Source organism: Pangasianodon hypophthalmus, chromosome 14, assembly GCF_027358585.1.
Source record: "Pangasianodon hypophthalmus isolate fPanHyp1 chromosome 14, fPanHyp1.pri, whole genome shotgun sequence".
Classification (NCBI taxonomy): domain Eukaryota; kingdom Metazoa; phylum Chordata; class Actinopteri; order Siluriformes; family Pangasiidae; genus Pangasianodon; species Pangasianodon hypophthalmus.
This window is the reverse complement of record NC_069723.1, coordinates 22,242,155-22,265,541: the sequence shown is the minus strand read 5'-3', so window position 1 is coordinate 22,265,541 and position 23,387 is coordinate 22,242,155. Positions and strand designations below refer to the sequence as shown.

The 23,387-nt window shown below is 40.3% G+C and overlaps 1 protein-coding gene across 1 annotated transcript in view; it reads right to left on the bottom strand.

The window, feature by feature from the left end:
• Positions 1-23,387, bottom strand: part of nlk2 (nemo-like kinase, type 2) — a 94,078-nt gene that overhangs the window by 4,082 nt on the left and 66,609 nt on the right. Inside the window, exons 6-10 of the mRNA XM_026934778.3 lie at positions 21,062-21,271; positions 16,985-17,086; positions 4,839-4,925; positions 3,055-3,253; positions 1,897-1,990 (exon numbers count right to left, since the gene is read on the bottom strand). Coding sequence (XP_026790579.2) covers positions 1,897-1,990; positions 3,055-3,253; positions 4,839-4,925; positions 16,985-17,086; positions 21,062-21,271 — 692 coding nt within the window. The remainder of the gene's footprint in view (positions 1-1,896; positions 1,991-3,054; positions 3,254-4,838; positions 4,926-16,984; positions 17,087-21,061; positions 21,272-23,387) is intronic.

The following is a 23,387-nucleotide window of genomic DNA, read 5'->3' as shown; positions in this document are numbered from 1 at the left end:
GTACTGGAACAGCAAGGCCAATTCTGTTGGTTTTGCTATACACTGAATACCCTGGGTATACCCTGGGTTTTGTCTGTAAAGACTGCATTTGCTATTAAAAAGGATAAACCAACATGAAGACCAGAGAGCTGTCTCTGTTGTTTTTGGTATACACTGAAGACACTTGGATGTGAGATCCAAAGATGAATATGAGATGACAGATCAGAATTTCAGCTTTCATTTCCTGATATTTATACCTAAATGTGTTTTTCTAAACTTAGAACATGACACCTTTTATTTGCACCCACCCATTTTTCAAGTGATCAAAAATACTGGAACATTTGACTTTTTGACAATCAATATCTCTGAATTGTCTACTTTTGGTTCAAGCCCTGGGTTTTGCCTGTAAAGACTGCATTTGCTATTAAAAAGGATAAACCAACATGAAGACCAGAGAGATGTCTATGAGAGAAAAACAAGCCATTTTGAAGCTGAGAAAAGAGGGAAAATCGATCAGAGCCATTGCACAAGCACTGGGCATAGCCAATAAAACAGTTTGGAATGTCCTGAAAAAGAAAGTAAGCACTGGTGTACGAGCAACCAGACATGGAAAAGGTCGGCAAAGGAAAACAACAGCAGTTGATGACATCAACAACCTCCACAGGGCAGGGGTGAACTTAGCATAATACACTGTTTGATGAAGACTTTGAGAGCAGAAATATAGGGGCCATAGCACAAGATGCAAACCACTCATCAGGAGTAAGAATGAGAAGGCCAGATTGGAATTCTCAAAGAAATAAAGTGAGCCACAAAAGTCCTGGAACCAAGATTAACCTTTGCCGAAGTGAAGGAAAGGCTAAAGTGTGGAGAAAGAAAGGATCTGCTCATGATCCAAAACATACAAGCTCAACAGTCAAGCATGGTGGAGGTAGTGACATGGCTTGGGCTTGCATGGCTGCTTCTGGAACAGGTTCACTAATCTTTATTAATGATGTAACTCAGGATAGTAGCAGCAGAATGAACTCAGAAGTTTACAGAAATATTCTGTCTGCCAGTTTACAGAGAAATACATCCACTGTAACTGGGAGGAACTTCATCATGCAGCAAGTTAATGACCCAAACCACACTGCCAACATCAGGGGAAAAAAGTGGAAGGTTGCAAGTCAATCTCCAGACCTTAACCCAAGTGAGCAGCATTTCACCTCCTGAAGAGGAGACTGAAGCGAGATACCCCTCCAAAACAAACTACAATTAAAGAAGCTGTTTTACATGCCTGGAAAAACATCACAAAAGAAGAATGCAACAGTTTGGTGATGTCTCTGGGTCACTGGCTTGATGCAGATATTGCAAGCGAGGGAACCAAATATTAAGTGTTATTTATGTTAAATTATCTGTTCCAGTACTTTTGCTTACTAAAAACTGGGTGGTCTGCCACCAGTGGTGACATGTTCTAAGATTTTTAAGGTGTAAATATCAGGAAATGAAACTTGACATTCGGATCTATTGTCTCGTATTCATCTTTTGAACTCAAACCTTTAGGGTGTAGCAGAAACAAAAGAAATGGCCTTGCTGTTTGAATACTTTTGGATATATACTGTGAATATATATCAACCAAATCATTTTAATTTACATATTTATAGGCTGCAGTGCAAACTGAGCTTTTTGAAACGAAAATCACAAAACAAAATCAACACAGGCCCTGAAATACTGAAATACTGTCTGAACTCCATGTATACAGAAATAAAACTCATTTTCCATTTTGTGATGTTTCTGTTTTTACCAAAACAACTCAACATACATTTAAAATCACTGTGTCTATCTCTATACCCAACGTTCCCGCAAATATATGCACTGTTTAACTGAGAGACAATGGCGCCCTCTTCTGGTAAGAAAAAAGACTGTGGGTCATCGTCTTACCTGATAAAGCTTTTGAAAGCAGCGGACTGGGGATTTATACATAAAGGTACCCGATTCCCCTTCTGCTGCTCCAGGATGAACTGATGAATGATCTCTGTGTGGGGAGGAAAAAACAGACAAAATGGGGAGTTTATTAAAAAAAAAAGAAAAGAAAAAAAGTGTGACAATGTGTACCTATCACTAATATTATTTGTATAGCTTTATAAAATTCTTTATATTCTTTATTAAAAAAAAAAAAAACATAACCTCTCTGATGAATAAGGGTCCCATTAGTATTAAGTAAAAAGCATTCACATTTATTTTTTAGAAAGAAAGAAAGAAAGAGACAGAAAGTGTTCATATTACATAAAAACATGTACATGCATTTTTTAGTTGTATGCATCTCTCAAAGAAAGAAAGAATGAAAAGATTGGTATTATGTAAGAGCATTTACATGCATTTTTTTGTATATCTTTAAATTTTGAAACCTCAGGGCATGAAATATACATTTTACAGTGTTCAGTGCCTCAGGATGTAAGCCACATGCAGAACTGACTGATGTCTCACAGATTATAGACCCGAACTGCCCTGACAGCCCCTCTCCTCTCCTCTCCTCTCCTCTCCTAACATGGCTACATGGCCTAATGTGCTTTCAGTCTCCAGGCGGCTGACGTCCACCCTCGCTAATCCTCCAGCAGTAACACAGTACATGCAGGACATGACGAAGAGGAAGGAGGAGGAAGGGCAGGGCTATTTTGGGCCAGTCGCAGGGTAAGCCTGCTTTTAAGCCTGCAGGCCGTCTCTGACAGCCGCTCAGAGTGAAAGGCCACCGCTGATGGAGGGGCCTCAGAGAAAGAAGGGGGGAAAAACGAGAGGAGGAAAAAAAAAAACAAACGGCAGCAGTGGGAGGGCGAGCAGCACTGCGGGAGGCCCGATTACCACACAACGGCATGATGGGTACCTACTCCCAGACATGATCCAATCCAATTAGACAGAAAAGAAAGAAAGAAAGAAAGAAAGAAAGGTGGACATGAAGACAGAGCAGAGCAAGTCAGAAATTAAGATAAACAAACAAATAAAAATAACAAAAAAAGAAAGAAAGAAAAGGGTGGACAAAGACAGTAAGAAAAAGAGCAAGTTGGTAAATAACAAAGAAAGAAAGAAAGAAAGACAGACTACCTTTGACCTGCCGCACAGATGTTAGATTTTTCTCAAAGCCATCATCGAACTTGGGGTTGGTGACGGGCTCGAAGTCGCTGGTGTAAACTCGGCCAGACGATGTGGTGTAGCAGCATTTACACATGCAGGTGTGGTAGCGCAGGCGCCCTTCATCCAGGTACGGGTGAGCCAGAGCATCTTTAGCCGAGATCCTCTTTGACTGGAGAGAGAAACCGTTTTGGACATGGACAGATCACAAAAACACATTCTTGAATTATCTTTTCTTTTTTTTTTTTTTTTTTTTTAAGTGAAAGGTTCTCTGGTCCAATGACACCATAAACCTAACACTTATCACCATAAGAACACCATCCCCACTGTGAAGCATAGTGATGGTTGCATGCTTTGAGAGATGCTTTTCATTAGCAGGGAATAAAAAACTGATCATGGTTGAAAGAAAGATAGATGGAGCCAAACTGCAAAGACATTCCTAGAAGAAAACCTGTTGAGGCAGAGGTTCACCTTCCAACAGGACAATGAGCCTAAGCATACTACCAAAGCTACACTGGAGTGGTTCAAATCCAAGAACCTGAACCTGAACCTGCACAGTCCAGTCAAGACTCAGACCTAATTTAGATCTAATTTAGAATCTGTGGAAAGACTTGAAAACTGCTGTTCATCATCCAATCTGATGTTGTAATTTTGCCAAGAAGAATGGACAGAAATATCAGGATCCAGATGTGCAAAGCTGACAGAGACCCAGGAGACTTGCAGCTGTAAATGCAGTCGAAGGTGGGTCTACCAAGTATTAAGCATAAATCCAAAGATTAAAAATATCAAGTCCATTTCAATTTCGGGTTGGAACACAACAATATGTGGAAAATTCCCTGTAGTGTAAATGCAGATCTGAAATATTCTTAATTTCTCGAAATTAGCTTTTCAGAAGGTATGTTTTTCTTCTGAGCTTTAGATAAGCAAATGAACAACTGGGGGAAAATAATCTGCCTTAGGAAGCTATGAAGTCTTAACTATATAAAGAACCTTTTTTTTTTCTTAGAGTGTGTTAGAAACACATCATCTATATGGGACAATTTTTAACCAGCAGTCAAGGAGGCCTATAAATATGATAATCCTGTCATTATAGCAAGACAACACAGGTATACAAATATGACAATTGTGAAATGACAATTGGAGATAATCACGTCTCCAAAAAGCTTGTTTCCTGATATATATGACACTGTGTCATTATCATATACACATCAATTTCCTTCAAAAACCGTGTGTGCTTTTAAAACCATTTTTTCCTCAAAATCAGTTTTCATCTATATTCAGAACCAAAACTCTGTTTCTAGATGTCCTTCCTGCATTCATGAAATTTTACATGTTCACTCCTATCCCTAATTAGAAGAATATTAAAAAGAAATTTCTCAAAATGTTGAATATTGTCAGATTTATCTTAGATTTTATACTGAAAAATGAGAAGAAATGTATAATTATGTTTTCTGGCTTAGGCAATAGTCTTTTTCTTCACATTGAAATAAACATTATAATTAAATTTATGCATATTTAATTAAATCATCTCATTTGCATAAAAATATACATAAAAAAGTTCTAATACAAAAAAATACTTGTAAGAATACCAGCAATCAACTGGCAAAGATTGACTATGATATCTATTTGATATGTTTTACAATATTACCCTATTTAACTGTAATGTCTTGCCTTAAAACAAACAAACAAACAAATAAATAAATAAAAATAGTTGTATGCTACAGACTTTCATTATATGGCTGAATTGGAGCACTCACCGGGTCAAAGACCAGCATCCTGCAGAGCAGGTGAACTGCCTCATGGGTCGCCTGACTGGACAGGGTGTAAAGGACAGGAAGTGAGGGCTGTGGAAACAGGAAAATAAGACTGAAGTCCATAAAATGCAAATACAATCTTCTCTAATTTTATGTCAGAGCCCAGGATCGAAGCTAGATGTCACTGAGCGATAATAACACAGCGCTTAAGGGTTAACTCGAGGTTAATAACAGTAAACAACTATCTTTATGATACCATCACAATCTGTGAACATTATATTCTGCTAAACCTAATATGCACATGAACGCAGCTTTTCCCAATAATTATGAAGCGCTTTGCTGCACAGCGCTCTGCAAATTGAGGCCATCATAATTGCTACCAATTACAAGCCTCCCATTATCAGCACTAAAGAAGCTCCTTCAGCTGTCGCTGCAAAAATTATTTATGACAAAACATACAGAGAATGTTCAAGGAAGTTCTTCAGCCAGCAGATGACTATGAATGGGGTTTCGGCACCTGACTGTCTGGTTCGTTTCGTTCGTCCTTACAGTCAGCGATGTGTGTGCTGATAGCTGTGGAGGATGTGGGACAGCACAAACAATGAGCGGGGTTATTTTTAACCCTGTCTAATTATCTCCTCCGCCCACCCGACTACCCCAGCGCCTGCTCACCAGCAGCACTGATTGAAAAAGCCCAGTGGTAATCGTTTGTTTTCCCTGACTAGATTTTTTTTTTGGGGGTTTACAGAACAGATGCAAGCACTGGCTGGTGATTCATGCTCATCGGGAGAAGTCTGACGAAGTGGAGGGCCTCGGGAGAAAAGTGGAGAGATGAAGCAAAGAGGAGGTGAAGGAATGAGTGTTCTACACCGAGACGACACCTTCGGGACCTAGATATAATGGAAAGTATTAAAATAGCGAACGCGCTATTTATTTGTGTGCAACAAGGCAACAGGCCGGGCTGTTAACTGTGTGCGAGTGTTTGCATGCAGTGGCATGATGGCGTGCACTAGCATTAGATCAGGATTAACCCGAGACGTGGCTTTAGACAGCTGAAGAGGAGGCTGAGGGGCTCTCCACACCTCGTGATCGAAAAGCTCAATTAATGTAATGATGAGTCAGGAAAGCCGACGCATACCATCATCAGCACGGGCTTTCAGCTCCACTCTGACACATTCCACCCTCACATTACTGACAGAGGGAGTCAGCCAGCACAACAGACTGATCTCATCATCCACGCACTCGACTACAACAAAGTGGTCCTTAGCGCAGAATTACTAACTGTTTAAGCAGCCAAACCTTAAATGCTACATTGTGCAATTATGTATGTGATTATAATTAACTAACTGTCTATTACAGTTTATATGCAAGTCTACATGTCCATGGTGTGCTGTTACATGAAAATAATCAGCCATGGAGCGGTGTCACGAGTTACTGTTACCACTGCGAAGTTGACTATTTTCCAATAAAAGCAAGTTTCTCTTACACCACAACAATTTCCTCACATTATATACAGTTTTACTGAGTAAAGAACAGCACATCATACATTCATGTGTTTCAGGTTGTCGCAAAGAGACCAGAAAACTGAAATAAAAGTCTTAATGACGCTGACACTGGAGACTCAAATAAACATCACAGAAAACTTCACCATATCAATGATATTTGTTCTTCTATGTCAATTAATAACCCATTTTTTAATCTGTTAATTATTAGTCTTAGACTATGTGAAGCGTATTAGACTGAGAGCATTAATATAAACCTGTGGTACGGAGCTCCACTACTGTCAGAGCTGCTGTTATAGAAAATGAATCAACACCTTCTGACCAATCAGAATCAAGAATTCTACAGCGCTGTAGTGTAATACTGCAAAACACACTACGCGGGAAAATATCCAGATAGCAATACACATTGCGACAGAGATCCCCAGGGAAGCTGGTTATTAATGACCTTTTTAAAGAATTTATTGTACCTTTTTATTCTTTTGAATAATTAAAAGCAATAAATAAAAACAATGTACCTTTCTTTTTTTTTTTAATCCGAACGTAGGACTGAGACCAATAAATGAACTATATTACATTGTCTATTAAAGCAAGCTCAGTAAATAAGTTTTCCTAATCATTATCAAAATACTGCTAAAATATACATCACAACTGTTTTGTTATATTGCCTAGCATGATTTTTTCTAGAGACAAACCCCATGACAGGAACCCCCATCCAGATTTTAAGAGAGAAACTTCTGTTTTAAGATAGTTCAGATTCAGAGAACAAAACTGAGCTTCAATTTCCTGTGTGGTAACGCCCATGTGACCTCCACTTGACCTGCAAAACCCCAGCACGCTTCAGTGACAGGTGCAGGCTGTAGAATTCCACCACCAGCTAGGTAATACACACACACCACCCACACACACACACACACACACACACACACACACACACACACCCAAACAAGCCAAGCCATTGATAAGCCAATGTGAATCCTTCAGCACTGGGTGAGGAAGAGAAGCTGAAAGACAGAATTCCTCTGCAGAGGAACAATTTGTGTTTGTGCCGGACGTATGCAGGTCTCATCTCTTTGGTAGCGCTTCACTAAAAGTGTGTAATGGTGACATGATCTGTATCTGTATCACTTTAATGCTCTAAATATCCACAGCTAAACCTAAAGTGGGAGTGGCCTAAATCAGAAGGGTTTTTTTTTCTTTTTTTTTTGCACCTTTCTTTGCCATGGAACTACTAGAAACAACTCAGAGATGATGATAATCTCAGCAGTGTCAGCATGGCTCTGACAGTTCCTCAACCTCAGCTACATCGCTCCAGTTTATAATTCATCTCGTCTAGAGCTGTGCGCACGAGACTGATTTTTTAAATTTCCCTCAGTAAAAACTCAGTTATTATCTTTGCTTTGTACCTGCCTGCAATGTATTCTAATGGAGCTAGTTGGTACTACTTCAGAAAATATAAACAAACCAGTAGACTAATTTAAACTAAGGATGAATGAATGAATGGTGTAAATGCATTGCGTAGTGCCATCATGCTCGTTAATGACCGTAGTCTTGGTTTTTCCCGAAGGATTCAAACCTGAGCGCTCGCTTGAGCCCACGTGAAAGTAGAAACCTCCTGCTCACACAGCTATTTTGTTGAGACCTGCAGGTTTCCAAAGATCTGTTCAGAACACATTATACGTTCATCCCTAATAACGTATTTGTGTATTTGGTTACATCGGTACTCTGCACTCAGAGAGGAAATGAGAATCAGTGAGCAGCATCTTAAGCCCACTATCCTCATCCACGTGTGTGTGTGTGTGTGTGTGTGTGTGTGTGTGTGTGTGTGCACGCTGTCAGAGACAACAGAGCTGCCAAAGTGTGAAGTGAGTTCGGTTAAACAGGCTGCTCTCTGTGCCTGAGTGTGTGTATGGTGGTGTAACGGAAATCTAGGCTGAAAGGCGGAGATAGAGAGATGGGTATTTGGGCGTTTTTGCAGGCTAGAGTGTCATGCCGAAATTGAGCAGCAGCAGGGGTGTGTTCCCACCACACACACACACACACACACACACACACACACACAGATCAAAAGCAGTCTAGCTTCCAGTTTCAGTTGAAATGGAGGAATTTAGCTGAGTTTAGCATGAAAGCAGTGACAGAGTGCTAAAGCCCAGAAGGTGATGGAAAGCTCCAGACGCTGTAGGCTTGCCCCATCAAATTCCTTTAAATTGCATTTTCCTTTTAATTGTTCAAAATATGTAATATTCATCTGAATATCAGTGAGTGTGTCATTTTATACTGCACCAGACAACAGAGTGGACTTCAGCAGTAGCACTACATTATGGCTGCGTCCCAAATGGTGCACTATACACTAGTACTTAGGCATGCAGTAGTTAATGTTTCTTGTACATCTTTATTCAAGTAACAGTATACTTCCCAGTACCTCATTTTTTACGGACTGCTCGCACGCATGTCTGGAAAGATTATGCTGTATTTTACCTTCTATAAAATGAACAGTAGGAACAACCTTGGGTAATATATATCCTGACTGAGTTAACATGTTGGTAAGGATTGCATTATATCCTGTGAGAAAAGAGGTTTTTCACCTTTTATTCCGTATAAACACACTCCAGGAAGCGCTCACTCTTTCAGCCGAAACCAAAACAAAACCAGGTCTGAGTTTAAAACGCAGAAAAATAAATTGGACGTTTAAAAGGACGTGTCAGAGAAGTGATGCTTCCCTAGATTTTAGGTGTGTTACTGAATACCTAGCACAAGTATTTCTGTGTGTTATGGTCATGTGACCTATAAATGACCAAGCACAACTTGTGTGGCCGGTACAATAAGTGCCTATAATAAGCGTCAAAACGGTCAGTTTGTGTAGTATGTATGGAATTATTAGCGTGACTCCCATCTCTGTGATTTATACAGAGATCACTCTTCCCACGCAAATTGTACATAATCATTAAGGACGTCCTCCAGCAACATTACTTGAACATAGATCTGGAAATCTTATCCCATTCCAACTAATATTACACATTAAATAACTGAATATAGAGCTCAAATCATTCAAATGTCTCATGTGGCTATTGTGAACATTTGAAAAGCATTAGAAAAGTGTTTTTTTTTTTGTTTTTTTTTAACTGGCCTGCAGGATCTTACTGCCAGCAAGTTTTGTGTATTTATATGACATGAACCCTACACTCAGAGTTTCTGAGACTCTAATAATCTAGGAATAATCTAGGAATGATATACTAAATGACACAGGAATAAGCAGCATGTTTTGTTTTCTGCTGACAGTCTAATTTCCAGTACAGTTGGAAATCTTCTGTATGTCCTGAATGACTAGCCTGGCCATATTGCACTGTGCTAATGCGGCTAGTTACACCGAAGCACTGCTGTGGGTTGAGGAAAAGGTCAGGCAGCCATCTGTGCCTTATAGCTGTGAAAAACATGAAAGGATGAGGCCACACACACCAGGTCCACCTGGGAGGCCACATCTGCCCAAGTTCTGAACACGGATACCCAACACTCCCCCGATCTCCATACCTACTGGAGTTGGACAGTCCAACCTCTAGCCATCAGCCCACCTTCTGCTGCGGACGAAGGATGCTGTGCAAGTGTGTGTGTGTGGGTGGAAATCTGATCACGTCGCCGCCTTTTAGAGAAAAACAACAAGGCCTCACGCATACATCTGTCTCTGGATAACTTACCAGCTTTTCCACACACAAAAACCAGGTGGTGCAGTAGATAAGGTGGATCGGGGAATTCACAAGCCACGATTCAACCTTGCTCTCTTTTCTATCTGTGCAGCAGTTCACGAGAGGCTATAAAGCCTAAAAGCCCTCTTCCTCTCTTTCTCTCTCTCTCTCTCTCTCTCTCTCTCTCAACTGATCCTATGAGCTCTGCAAAATTAATAGCTTGTAACAAGGTCCCCAGTGGACTGAGATGTACCAGTCCCCGTTTTCATTTCCTCACTCTTTCTCTTCGTATCCTCCTCTCAATTCAATTCAATTTTATTTGTATGACACTATTAACAACAGACACTGTCACAAAGCAGCTTTACAGAAATCTGGATGTAGATTTAGATCCCTAATAAGCAATCCTGAGGCAACTGCGGTCTCCCTGAAACAACATGAGGAAGGAACCTCGAGAGGATCCGGACTCCAGAGGGAACCTATCCTCTATTCCTACTTCTACACTTCTACTCTTCTTTTGTCCATTCTCCAGTCACATGACTGCGGCTTTCAAGGCCAAAATGACCAGAGAGATGCCTCTCCAAATCCCTGGTTCATCTCGAGGCGCTTTTCTTTTCTTTCTCTCACCAATCTTGCTGATGGATGTCTCGAAGAGAAGGAGCAGACATTCTTCATGATCAATAAGGTTCCAGCTCAAGAGAGACTCTTAACACCGTCTTGTTCTTCTACACTCTGTCACATAACCAGGATTGTCAACACAAATCACAAAGAAAAACACACCGCTCCTTGAAACCTGTCAGCATGTTCAATTTCCTTTTAATGGATAGACTTCTGAATAGACAGCCTCTCTACTTTGGTATTTTTGGGGGCTAATAAAAAAAATAAGAATAAGAATAAATTACAAACTAAGTTTGCTCCAGAATTTGACAGGGTAAGTATTTACTTAATGGTGATGTTCACCCATTCAGGTGACACCTATATAAATCCACAGGAGAAATAATCCTACCTAAACATTTATAAAGGCTTATTCCAACAGACTAGTGTCATGTTGACACTTTGCCAGCTTACTTGCATTAGAACGTTATGACAACTGAATCACAAGGTATTTAGAGCCGTACTTAAATTCGATGACTGAAGTCCAAAGGTTACGTCAATACTGATATGGGAAAAGTTATGCATATTCAGAGACGCGTTATGCACCCGCTTAAGTCTGGCTGCACCATTCAGATTATTCAAATCACCTGCATGTAGTTCTGCAAGTAGAAGTGTCTGAGACAGAGTTTTGCAATAGATTGCAAAATCTAGACAACCACAATCTAGACCACCACCTTTAAACACAGCACTTGCCTTTAAGAATGAAAAAAATCAGGGATAGAAAATGCAGAGCGAAGGAGATATGATAGAAACTTCTATGTAGAACCCTACAACAGAGAATTGTTTTTTAATGGATAAATTCATACATTAACTTAAACTGAACTTTAAGCATAGCAGATGAGTGCTCAGTCAGTTTATCCTTCACACCATTGGCACCTTTTCTTTTCAGGAGAATGCACAGAATCAACAAAAATATTAGCATTATTTTATTAATTCAACAACTCAAAATAGTGAATTAAAAGCAGGAAAAGTAGTCTACAACTGCATATACAATACGATTGCATAACCTCAATTTAGTATCTTGTGGCTGAACCATGTGCTATTTTATAAGCTGACGAATAAAGAGTGTGGAAGCCATACTGTTAAATTAGACCAAACATTGCAGTGATTAATGGACAGTTACAACTATTCATTCAGCAATATACTGATTCCAACTAGACATCTATTTCAATTCTAGCCATCTCCTCATTCATCTGTCTTCATACTAGTCTTTTTTTATATTTAATTAGTAAATTTTCAGGTAGCACCTCCTTAGAAAGCTTGACCCATTATTCATCCAAAGCATCCTTAAAGAATTTTATAAATGTCTAATTTACACCTCATAGCTGATTAGCAACAAGCAGAACAAGTGTTGGACTCCCTGTCATCACCTTATTACTACAGTGACATCTAATAACCTCCTTATTCCAAGTGGGTGTGGGTGGAGTTAACAGTTTGCCCCCCTCCCTACCGCTCCACCCGCTAGATCAACGCCTGTAAATAGAGCAGCAGTCGATAGATGTGATTAAAACATCCTGTACTGAGGCCTGCCAAGCTCACACAGACCAGAGAGAGAGAGAGAGAGAGAGAGAGAGCATCGAATGACAAGGTCAGCCAAATGTCAGAGTGTGTGTATGTGTGTGTGGTTGCATGAGAAAAAGGGTGAGGTAAAAGGGCCTAGTCTTGCTCAGATGGCAATCACCAGTTTAGCAAACGGATAAGATTTATGCACAGGTATTTGTGTGTTTGTGTGTGTGTGTGTGTGTGTGTGTGTGTGTGTGTGAGAGAGAGAGAGAGAGAGAGAGAGTGAGAGATAGGTATGCTGCTGGACCAGTGGCCATGAGGTGGGTCGATGCAAGACAGGAAGTGGAGGGCCGTAGTGCTTGCTCTGCAGTTACTGTTCTTCCGTATCGCTTTCTCTGTGCGGGCTGCTGAGGACTGCAGAGCCAACACCCAGCACTAAACACACACACACACACACACACACACACACACACACACACACACACACACTACACCATACATTCAATGACATTAAAACCATAAAGTAAATAGAAAGCAGCCCCATAGTGTTCCACAATAATGGCTAAAATATTAATATCTTATTCTTTAATATTAAAATTACAAATATGATCATAATCATCCAGCCGATTTAAGAGCTAAGTAGCCTTTCTATCTCACATTATCTTTATTCCTTCACACACATAAATCTTTAACCACAACAAGTCAGCTTCTCACACTCACTGAACATCTTTCAAATGATAAATATACACACAATTACACTCTAAATATGAAAGTGAAGAAACAACCCAACGCAGTGTGCAACTAAACAGACAGTTAAAACATACTACAGTTAACACATCATTAACAATCTTCTAACTTTACCAAAGAAAAATCACGTTCACGATTTTTAAATATGATTAAATGCGTGCCATTAGTTCAGCATAAAATTTCCCCAAAATGTCTCCATAAAAGCATCAGGTTTGAATCTTCTTCAGTATCCTGGACCTATGGAGAGAGTAGCTACAACTTCACACTCATAAAATAATAACAATACAGATACTACTACTACTACTACTACAACTACTAATAATACAGTGGCAAGCAGTGATTGCCGGGGTCCAAGCACTAGTAATTAAGCTCAACAGTGCAATTACTGCACCACCAACTTACTGATCTAATTCCACCAGAGTCCACGAGTCTCAGCACACTGTTTCCACACAACTTAGCACAGTCAAGTTTGATCATCAATCCTTAATTTCTGCTGAGGCATTCACAATAGATATCAATCAAAATGCCTGATAGCCTTCACAATGTAGAAAAGCATCACTTAGGCTAGTTCTCCACGCTTTAGAGTCGCAGAAGAAGAAGAAGAGGAACAGGGGGAGAGGAGGAAGAAGAAGAAAATTAGTAGAAAAAGAAAAAACAGAAGGACAAAAAGGAAAAGGGATGATGAAGAAGAAGGAGAAGAAGACTACTGATAAGATGAAAACAAACAGGACGAATAAGAAAATGAGATGAATAATATTATGAAGACAATATTAGAAGAAAAGATATAGAAAAAGATGAAGAAGAAGACGAAAAGAGGCTAAAGAAGGAAGTGAAGGACAAGAAGATGAAAGGGGAAGAAGAAGAAGAAGAAGAAGAAGAAGAAGAAGAAAAAGAAGAAGACAAATATTAATAAAAACGAGACTTTTCAATGTCATGCCTGTGAATAAAACGAAATGGTCGATCGAGTCCTCCAAATGCTGTGGCTGTTCTCATATCTGCATGCTTTCACTAGCTAAACAATTCTCCACATCTGCCAAGCCACATACAATCCCCATGCTCCCAGTCACACTGTACAAACAGAGAGTTCAGGAACCCGCATAGAGCAGAGCAGAGCTCAAGACCACCACAGGAGCAAGAGAACAGCCCACAGCCCAGCGCAGGGAAGAACACACAGGGAGAAAAGGACCAGGCGCTGAGACCCACCCACACCCCGCAGACATGGCTCAGGTTCAGAAGACCAAGGCCTGGAAAATCTGCTGCGTGCCAGAGGAAAGAAAATGGAGCAAGAGTGTCAGAGCACACGACAGAAAATGCTGAGTTCAGCTAAGAAAGCAGAGCCAGAATCATCACATGAGTGGGTAAAGAGGTGCTGTCACTCAACAGGAAGTGCCGGTCACCAAAGCAGAGATGCACAAACCTGGAGATTTCTTTATAATCAGATACAAATATGTCAATACAAGACATATTCTAGATCTAGAATTATGAGTAACATATCTGAGATTTGAGCAAATATCAAGAATGAGAAATGTGATATGGACAAAAGCTACACGTTGCTTATTAAGATATTAAAAATCCACTGGCTAATGTGTAATGGAATTCCGTCTCACCCAAAATCTTTCCCAGACCCAATCCTTCATAAATGTGCTTCAAATGACATTGCTGGAATTTATAATCACAGTTTCAAATAATTTTGTAAAATAGTAGTGAGATTTTGTAATTAAAAAAAAATGTTTGAGAGGCGGGGCCTAGGAGGCAGAGTAATAACAAACTCCAGTTGTCCAAGATGGCAGCCCCAAGAACATTACAGTGTTTGACAACAGGATGAAGTTTAGTTTGTTGTGTCCTAAACCAACCGGGTTGCCTCTGGCAGGAGGTTATTACCGAGCCATAGATGGATCTTTTAACAAAATAATGAACCAAACATGCAGAGTGAGTGAGAAAATGGTGTATAGTTTTAGTTATCAAACTAATTCTTTAGAAAATTGTTTAAATTTGATCGTTATAATTTGTCAGATCATGCGAAAGATCATGTCATTCTTTAAAACCCATGTTTAGCTTCGGAAGTTGGTCAGGTTTCCCGTGATAAAAACAACACTTATGGTTATTGGACTCATCTACATATTTCTACATGGTTCTCTGACAGTGCTGTATAAGTGTCACTGCTGCGAAGACCAACGTTCTGAGAAAACAGTGTATTGCACTGCATTCATTACTCTTCCATGGAAATTCATATTTCCTACCATAAAAGCGTTCATGTGATCGCAACTGTTTAAAACAAAGAAAATGGACGCTCACAGACGCGAGTGCTTGTTTGGATTCTGTGTGGATGAACTGCTTTCATTAGCGTTTAATACATTTTAAAAGTGGACAGAGGGAACACACTCTGGCAAGTCATTAATTCATTAATAGTGCTGGGAAAAAAAAAAGCACAAAATACTTGAAATGAATTAACCTTGAAACGATTCAATCACTGTACTGCATTTATTGATCCTAAAGCTTAGAATAGACTAATAGAAAGTCTAATGTCTTTAAAAAACTCTAACATAAATTCTATGTCTTTGTCTTACTTACTTAGGCCATGTTTACAAGACCATCACAGAAAATTGAAAAATTTTCTAAGTGCAAAATTACAAGTTCAAACAAAAAACATTCCGGTTCCTGATTACGCTGAGAACATGCTACATGACTTTCAAAATGTTGTTTTTTTATGAGCTGTTTATTATCTGACTGTCAGTGTATGGAAATAAGAATAGAGAAATAGAGAAAGAAGAAAAAATGAGAAGGAAATCTTGGATGAGGAGGCATGGGTAGCATATAGTGAAAAGAAACGCAGCTATTTTTATCCTGTGCGCTGACAGGAATCAAATTATGTATATTTTTGCTTTTACCAACAACCATTTGGGTATGAAATGACAAATAAGTTCTTACAGAAGCATTATTATTGTGCTTACATTTTACTTTCACTCTCCCAAAAAAATAGACAGATGATAAACTGGGTTCAGGGACCTGTGGTGCATGAGAGCAGATAAATCTGATATCCTTTCGGACTCTCACAGCTGTTTCTCATCGCTGTACTAGTACAACTAGTTGCAGAGGGTTTCAGACTACGCGATTTATCACTGAGAAAATCAAACATGCTTGAAAATATCAGCGATCGCTTTCAGACTGAGAAAATCGTATCGCTGAACATCACACACTACACGAGTGGTTGGCACGGAGAAGTCACCGAATAGAGGGGTGTAGTCACCGAACAGGGGGGTGTAGTCACCGAACAGAGGGGTGTAGTCACCGAACGGGGGGGAGTAGTCACCGAACAGGGGGGGAGTAGTCACAGAACAGAGGGGTGTAGTCACCGAACAGGGGGTATAGTCACAGAACAGAGGGGTGTAGTCACCGAACAGGCGGGTGTAGTCACCGAACGGGGGGGAGTAGTCACCGAACAGAGGGGTGTAGTCACAGAACAGGGGGGAGTAGTCACAGAACAGGGGGGAGTAGTCACAGAACAGAGGGGTGTAGTCACTGAACAGGGGGGAGTAGTCACAGAACAGAGGGGTGTAGTCACTGAACAGGGGGGAGTAGTCACCGAACAGGCGGGTGTAGTCACAGAATAGAGGGGTGTAGTCACCGAACAGGCGGGTGTAGTCACCGAACGGGGGGGAGTAGTCACCGAACAGAGGGGTGTAGTCACAGAACAGGGGGGGAGTAGTCACTGAACAGAGGGGTGTAGTCACCGAACAAAGGGGAGTAGTCACCGAACAGAGGGGTGTAGTCACCGAACAGAGGGGTGTAGTCACCGAACAGAGGGGTGTAGTCACCGAATAGAGGGGTGTAGTCACCGAACAGAGGGGTGTAGTCACCGAATAGAGGGGTGTAGTCACCGAACAGAGGGGTGTAGTCACCGAATAGAGGGGTGTAGTCACCGAACAGGGGGGAGTAGTCACCGAACAGGGGGAGTAGTCACCGAACAGGGGGGTGTAGTCACCAAGTGGCAAAATTTGTCAGTGACTAGGAAATCAGGGCTAAAATCATGTAGCGCAGTCTCAATTCATGAGTCCATCATTAGACATACCTGTTTATGTGGTCCTCTCAGGATATGAGCTCTGGCTCCCTCACACGCCGTCCGCATGGCCTCCAGAGACGGCGTCCCCAACAGGTCAGTGATCAAATCCAACTGTCAGAGAGAAGTGAGAGAAACTGAGAATGATACAAAAGAATAATTAAACATGCACCACTACTTCAACACAAAATGAAAAGAATCAGGTGTGAATCTCCCTCTGCATTAACTGTTCCTGGAATAGGAGTGGGCGGTGAAGAAAAAGTAACTTTGAGAAGTCATTTTTCACACTCAGATACTACTACTACTAATACAGCAGCGATCATAGGGGTCCAAGCACTGGTAATTAGGTTCAACTGTGCAAATACTGAACATCTCACTGATCTAGTTCCAGCAAGTCTTCAGTAAACAGTGCTTACTGAACTTTTTCTGATGAACTTAAAAGATATCAGTCAAAATGCGTAAAATGCCAGTACAATGTAGAAAAACATTATTTAGAACAGTTTCTCACACCAGAGTTGTTCATGTCTTTGGACACCATCATTATTAATTTGGTTTTAAGTATTATGAGTTACTGCTCTTTAATTTATGCATCGATTTATTGACATGGTGCACAATCACAATCTCAAGTAAATCAAATTCCCTCCTGAAGAGAGTTGTATAAGATTTAAAGGGGGGTGGGGGGGTGGGGGGGGGGTTTTGATGTGCTATGTGTGCACATTCCAGTCTGGTTGGATGGCCAGCTGTACACACTTCTCCATCTACAACAAGCACACACACACACACACACACACACACACACACACTCTCACATACAGAGGAACAGCTGGAGCTGAGATATTAATAGAACACGTGCCTTCTCTTCTTCTGCAGCCAGTGAATACAACAAAGACCATTTTCTTTACTTCAGGAACTGCTGCTTCTTCTGACCAATCAGAATCACACAACTAATATACTGTACACTGCATGTGGCATGTAGATAGACGTAATCACTCATAACAAGCTTGGATAGAAGACACAAACTTCACCTAAAATCCTGGGGCTGTATTAAATACGGAATTAAACACTTTGTGTCATGCTGTTACAGGGAAATAATCACTGACGAGATGGTGCGATGAAGTGGAGTTACTGTTATCCCTAACCCGGTCAATTATTTTCCTATAACAGCGCATCCCCAAGTGTTTTATTCCTCTTACGCTACATCAATTTGCCAACAATTACAATGTTTTATCAATGAAAGAACAACATCTTATTTTTTTAATCTGCTTATAGTTACTTTTTTTCCACATTTACTGTTATGGAACATCTGCAAAAACACACTAGTTCCTGTTCTCACTTACGTTATAGTGAAAGTGAAAAGTGAAGTGACTTGTGTCAAGTAGGGTGACCCATACTCAGAATTTGTGCTCTGCATTTTACCCATCCAAGTGCACACACACACACACACACACACACTCGGTTGGGGGTTCAGTGCCTTGCTCAAGGGTCTCACCTCAGTTGTGGTATTGAGGGTGGGAGAGGGTGCTGGTCATTCACTCCCCCACCTACAATCCCCGCCGGACCTGAGACTCGAACCCACAACCTTCAGGTTCACCTTCGGGTTACAAGTCCAAGTCTCTAACCATTAGGCCACGACTGCACCCAGTCTGTTTATAGCAGCTATAAACAGTCATTCCCTCACCAGCCTCTCTTTTTCTCTCTACAACTCATAACCTCTTCCTCCTTTTTTTTAAAATTTGTTTTACAAATTATTATTAGAAATGGCACTCTAACTATGAAGATGGATTTTGTGTGCTACTATTTCGAAATCTTACTGGGAGTCGCATTGAAAATAGCCACATTTAACTTTAATCTTTTCGCTATTCTGACACACAGCAGTAGCGTAAGAATTCAGCAATAAAACTGGACAAATTACAAGCTAGCGATGTAATTACGTACTTGCATACTATTTTACACTATTACTGAGTACGAACACTGACTGGTTTTCCTATTACAGTTAGTGTTTGACTTTTAAACACCTCGCATGTAGCCTTCAAACCTACTGAAAGGTTTGTTTTTGTGTACCAGTCTTCTGGATATTCTAAATTAGTAAATACTATTCAAGTATTTATGCATGAATTCGCTTAACATATTACAGTTTGACGTGGAAACCTGATGGACAGGGATGTTCAGGCTCTGACGTGCCATCTAGTGAATGCCACATTTAATCCTCCATATATACATAAGATACACAGGCGTGTGTGTGAACAATATCGCTGGAATTGCGGTCGCTTCTGCACGCGCACGCGGAGTCATGCATCATGCATCTGCTTCGCCTCAGGCTGTATCACACCAGGTGTGAACAAGTTTCCTATAACAACACCGCATCATGTTTTATTCCTTATGTATCGTTCAAAGCTGGATGTCACAGCGGAAAGAGATGCGCCCTTTCAAAAAACACCTCCTGACTTTTTAAAAAGGTGTGTCAAGAAATGAAAGTTCACCCTTCCCACTAGACTGGTAAGGCAGTGCAAGGAAAACTTCTTTGAGCTATAGTCATTTGTGTTACATCTTTGTTCTGAAATAATAAAATGTTCAAATGTTGTAGTAGTCCTAAATAATAAATATGGAATTTTTAAAAAAATGCACTGTGGCCAAGGCTTGGAGTCACAGAAAATTCATAATACCCACTTGTGGTTGTTTGCCGAAAAAAAGGTTGGGAACTTCTGGCAATATGGTAAAAAATGCAGTTTGTCATGTTACAGAAAAACCACAAGGCGTAAACCCCTCGGCCCTGAAGGTGTCGGAAATCTTAAAGTTACAGCTTTACCTCTGAGTGTTACAAAGTGCTGACACTGGAGACTCCTTCCATAGCTGTTGAATAAATATTTTCTAACAGACAACTCCACCATATCAGTGATTATAGAAGTTTTTATTTCTTAAATAACACATTCAACAACAAATCCATTTATTATTATTAGGCTTAGATTATATGGAAGTTGTTACTATAGAATCTATAGCGTGTTAATATAAACCTGTGATTTGCAGCTGCACTACTGTCGGAGCTGCAGTTACAGAAAATGAACAGTGCTTTAGTATAAGCTTCGATATTTGCCCTTTCACAATATAAATAGATGTAATGCCATTACATTAGCTTAGCTTACCTTTAACATTATGCCACCTATAACACTTGATAATATTTAAGATAAAGGTTAGGACACTCCTCGAGTTATTACATTTATTACAGTGTGTATGTGATTTTCTATCTAGGATTATTCTGTAACAGACTAATCTGTTCTACATGAAATCCTAACAGAATGTGTTAGCCGTGACCTGCTGGAGAAAAACAAAACCTCTTCCTCGTCTTGTGGATTTTTTTTATTCTAGTACATTCCATTAAGTAGACTGTAAAGTCTGAAGTATTGCTGTGTGACTTTAGTGCTTGTTCAGCAGAGATCCTGGCCTCCGTCCCATAAATCAAGCTTCACGGCCGTTAGGAGCGCACAGCCTTGAGCTCGGCCCTGCTGCGTTCAGACTCCCGCTCTCTTCATTTCTCACTCTTTAGAGTGTTTGTGTACGATGTGCCAAAATGCACAACAGGAGGGCACAGTGTGACCTGTTTCTGACCACCACGTTAGATCTAATCGTAAATAAAAAGCTTTGCTAAATTACTGATAGAGATGAACACCCTGAATCCTGGTTTCAGACAGGAATCCCAGAGCTAATTTTCAGCCAATTATGCTATATTCATGTCTAGAAGGCAAGACGAATGTGTATACAAAAGGTCATTTAGGGCCTCCCTGAAGGCTGTGATGCATCACTGATGGCAAACCCAGTATGCATATATGAGGTCATATTGTGCAACATGCGAGAGATAAGATTAAAAAGTACGTCGACTTAGAGGAATTAAAAAGAAGCAACATGGAACAGTCCAGACTGCAATTTATACAATTCATTTTAACTGGTTAAATACTTTAGATGAAAATGCGTAAACCAACCTCACATGGTATGAATATGTATTACTGATGACTCTCTCTCTCTCTATCTCTCTCTCTTTCTCTCTCACACACACACACTTTCTTGAATAGATTTGCTCCGGCAGTAAGGGTGTACCTGCTGGATGGGGCTCTGGGCCTGGAAGAGGATGCGTCGGCCCAGCAGCTCGGCGAAGATGCAGCCCACGGACCAGATGTCGATGGCGTTGGAGTAATGGCGGCTTCCCATGAGGATCTCGGGGGCGCGGTAGTACTGCGTCACCACTTCCTGCGTCATGTGACGCGACTCGTCAGGCTCCTCCACCCGAGCAAGACCGAAGTCACAGATCTGTGGCGAAAAGTATTTATAGCATAACACTATAGATGGTGTATTTTAGGTATTTTTTATTTAGCAAGCCAGAGGTGACAGCAGAAAAAAAAAAAATTCCACTCCCTGAGGTGTCATGAGATGAAAAGTTAGAGGAAGCAGCAGAGACAGGGGCTGAGCACGAAAACAATATGAGACATGAAATGAAATGAAATTTCAGCCACCAGAAATTTCACCTGAAAATGGCCAAACTGGAAAAGTTCAGTTTTTAACCATTACTAAAACTGCAAACTCAATGTTCTGCCTAATGCTTTTGTACTTAAAAGCATAAAATCCTTGTCAATATTCATTACATATATAACAAATATATATTTTATACTTTTTTTTATTGGTTTGAGTCATGTCCTAAAGCATTTTTTTAATCATGCATTAATTAATGAATGCTTTTAATTAATGCTTTCCAGTTTTCACATTAATTATTACAGTTCAAGTGACAGTGCAAAAAAAGTAAAAGCGCTTGGCTTTCGGTTTCCGTCCAGCTGCTATAACACAAGTGACAACAGGAATTTGTTTAGGGGACGTTCCACAACGTTAAAGTGTGACGTGTTGTTTCTTTAATACGTACGAAAATGGAACTGTTTGCAAAATGCTGTGGTGTAAGAGGAATAAAACACTTCTGGACGTGCAGTTACAGGAAAACAATCAGCTTTTGGATGAAAAAAGAAACTCAGGCTTCATCCCACCCCTTCACTGAACTATTTTATGAACGACAGATTATAAATAAAGTCCTAGTTTTACATAAGTTGTGGTTTGGGTGTTTCTTGTAGCCTTTCTTTATAAACCATTATTACACACTCATTCATAAACCCACAAAGCCCTATAATGGAAAAATGTTCTTTTTAGTGTTGGTTAAAAATAAATTGGTGGACAGGAGGACAGGAAGTGAAGGAGAAGAAAAAGAAAAATTAATGTAGAGCAAAGCAAACAGCTCCCAGTTAATCATGAAGAGCAGATCTTCATCGCTTCAAGGCCTGTCACGTGAAAGCAGAAAGCGAGAGATTTTAGGAGTGAGGTGTTAATCACCTCTCAAACTGGAATGAGGAAAATCGACATGCTGAGTGAGCCAGCATGCTAAAATGACAATCTGTACTAAGAAGCACATGTTGAGACGTACACACACACACACACACACACACACACACACACAGTGATGCTGGAGATAAAGACCCACAAGACACTAAAAGGTTCAGCGTGACCTGCAGACGGCCAATCAGACACGGACGAGGACTTCTCCGAAGAACAGTGAGCAGCTGCTAAAAGTAGGAAAAATGTTTTCTCTTTCCGGAAATGGAGCTTAAAGGATAAATGAGTTAATGCATGCTAAATAATTCTCTATCTGCAGCCTAAGAGCTTCATCTATTCTGTATATCGCCTGGAGGACATTTCTCTAGCTGCATGACCTACTCACACACACACAGTTTTAGCAGTGCTCTGCCTTTGGGCTCAGGAATAAAGATTTATGCTGGGACTTAAGCACATAAATCAATCCCAAAGCAGCCATGACCTCGTGCAGCCAAAGATGTGCATGTTTGTGTGTGTGTTTGCGTTTGATCTAAAAATAGAAGAGCTGAATTATTGTCACCTCGAACATTACGGTAATACACATACACCACTACTGTGCATTTACTTTTGAGAACTCACCACACTGTGTCTTTCTGAGACCAAAAGAAAGGGTAACGAACACTAACAGAGCCCTGAGGGCAACGTTAAGCCTCTGTGTACAGTAAACACAGGAACGTAAACATTTGTCTTGGGGATAGTTTGAGGCCCTGTCTGCACGTCTACAGATATCCACACAAAAATGTCATCCTGGGTCACTGAAACTGAAGCTTTTCCAAAAATGCACTCCAGATTTTTAAGATGCATTAGGTAAGATTTGTGAAAATTAGGTCTCTAAAGGTAGAGTTGAATAAAATTAGATTTTTTTTTTTTGATTGAATATTTTTTTTTTACTTCTTGATCCTGCCTTGATCCAATAAAATTAGATTTTTTTTTTAAACTCCTTGATCCTGACTCCATTCCCATCAATGTACACAAACCTCTTACCCCAGAAACAGGTTCTGATAGTTAAGTAGAG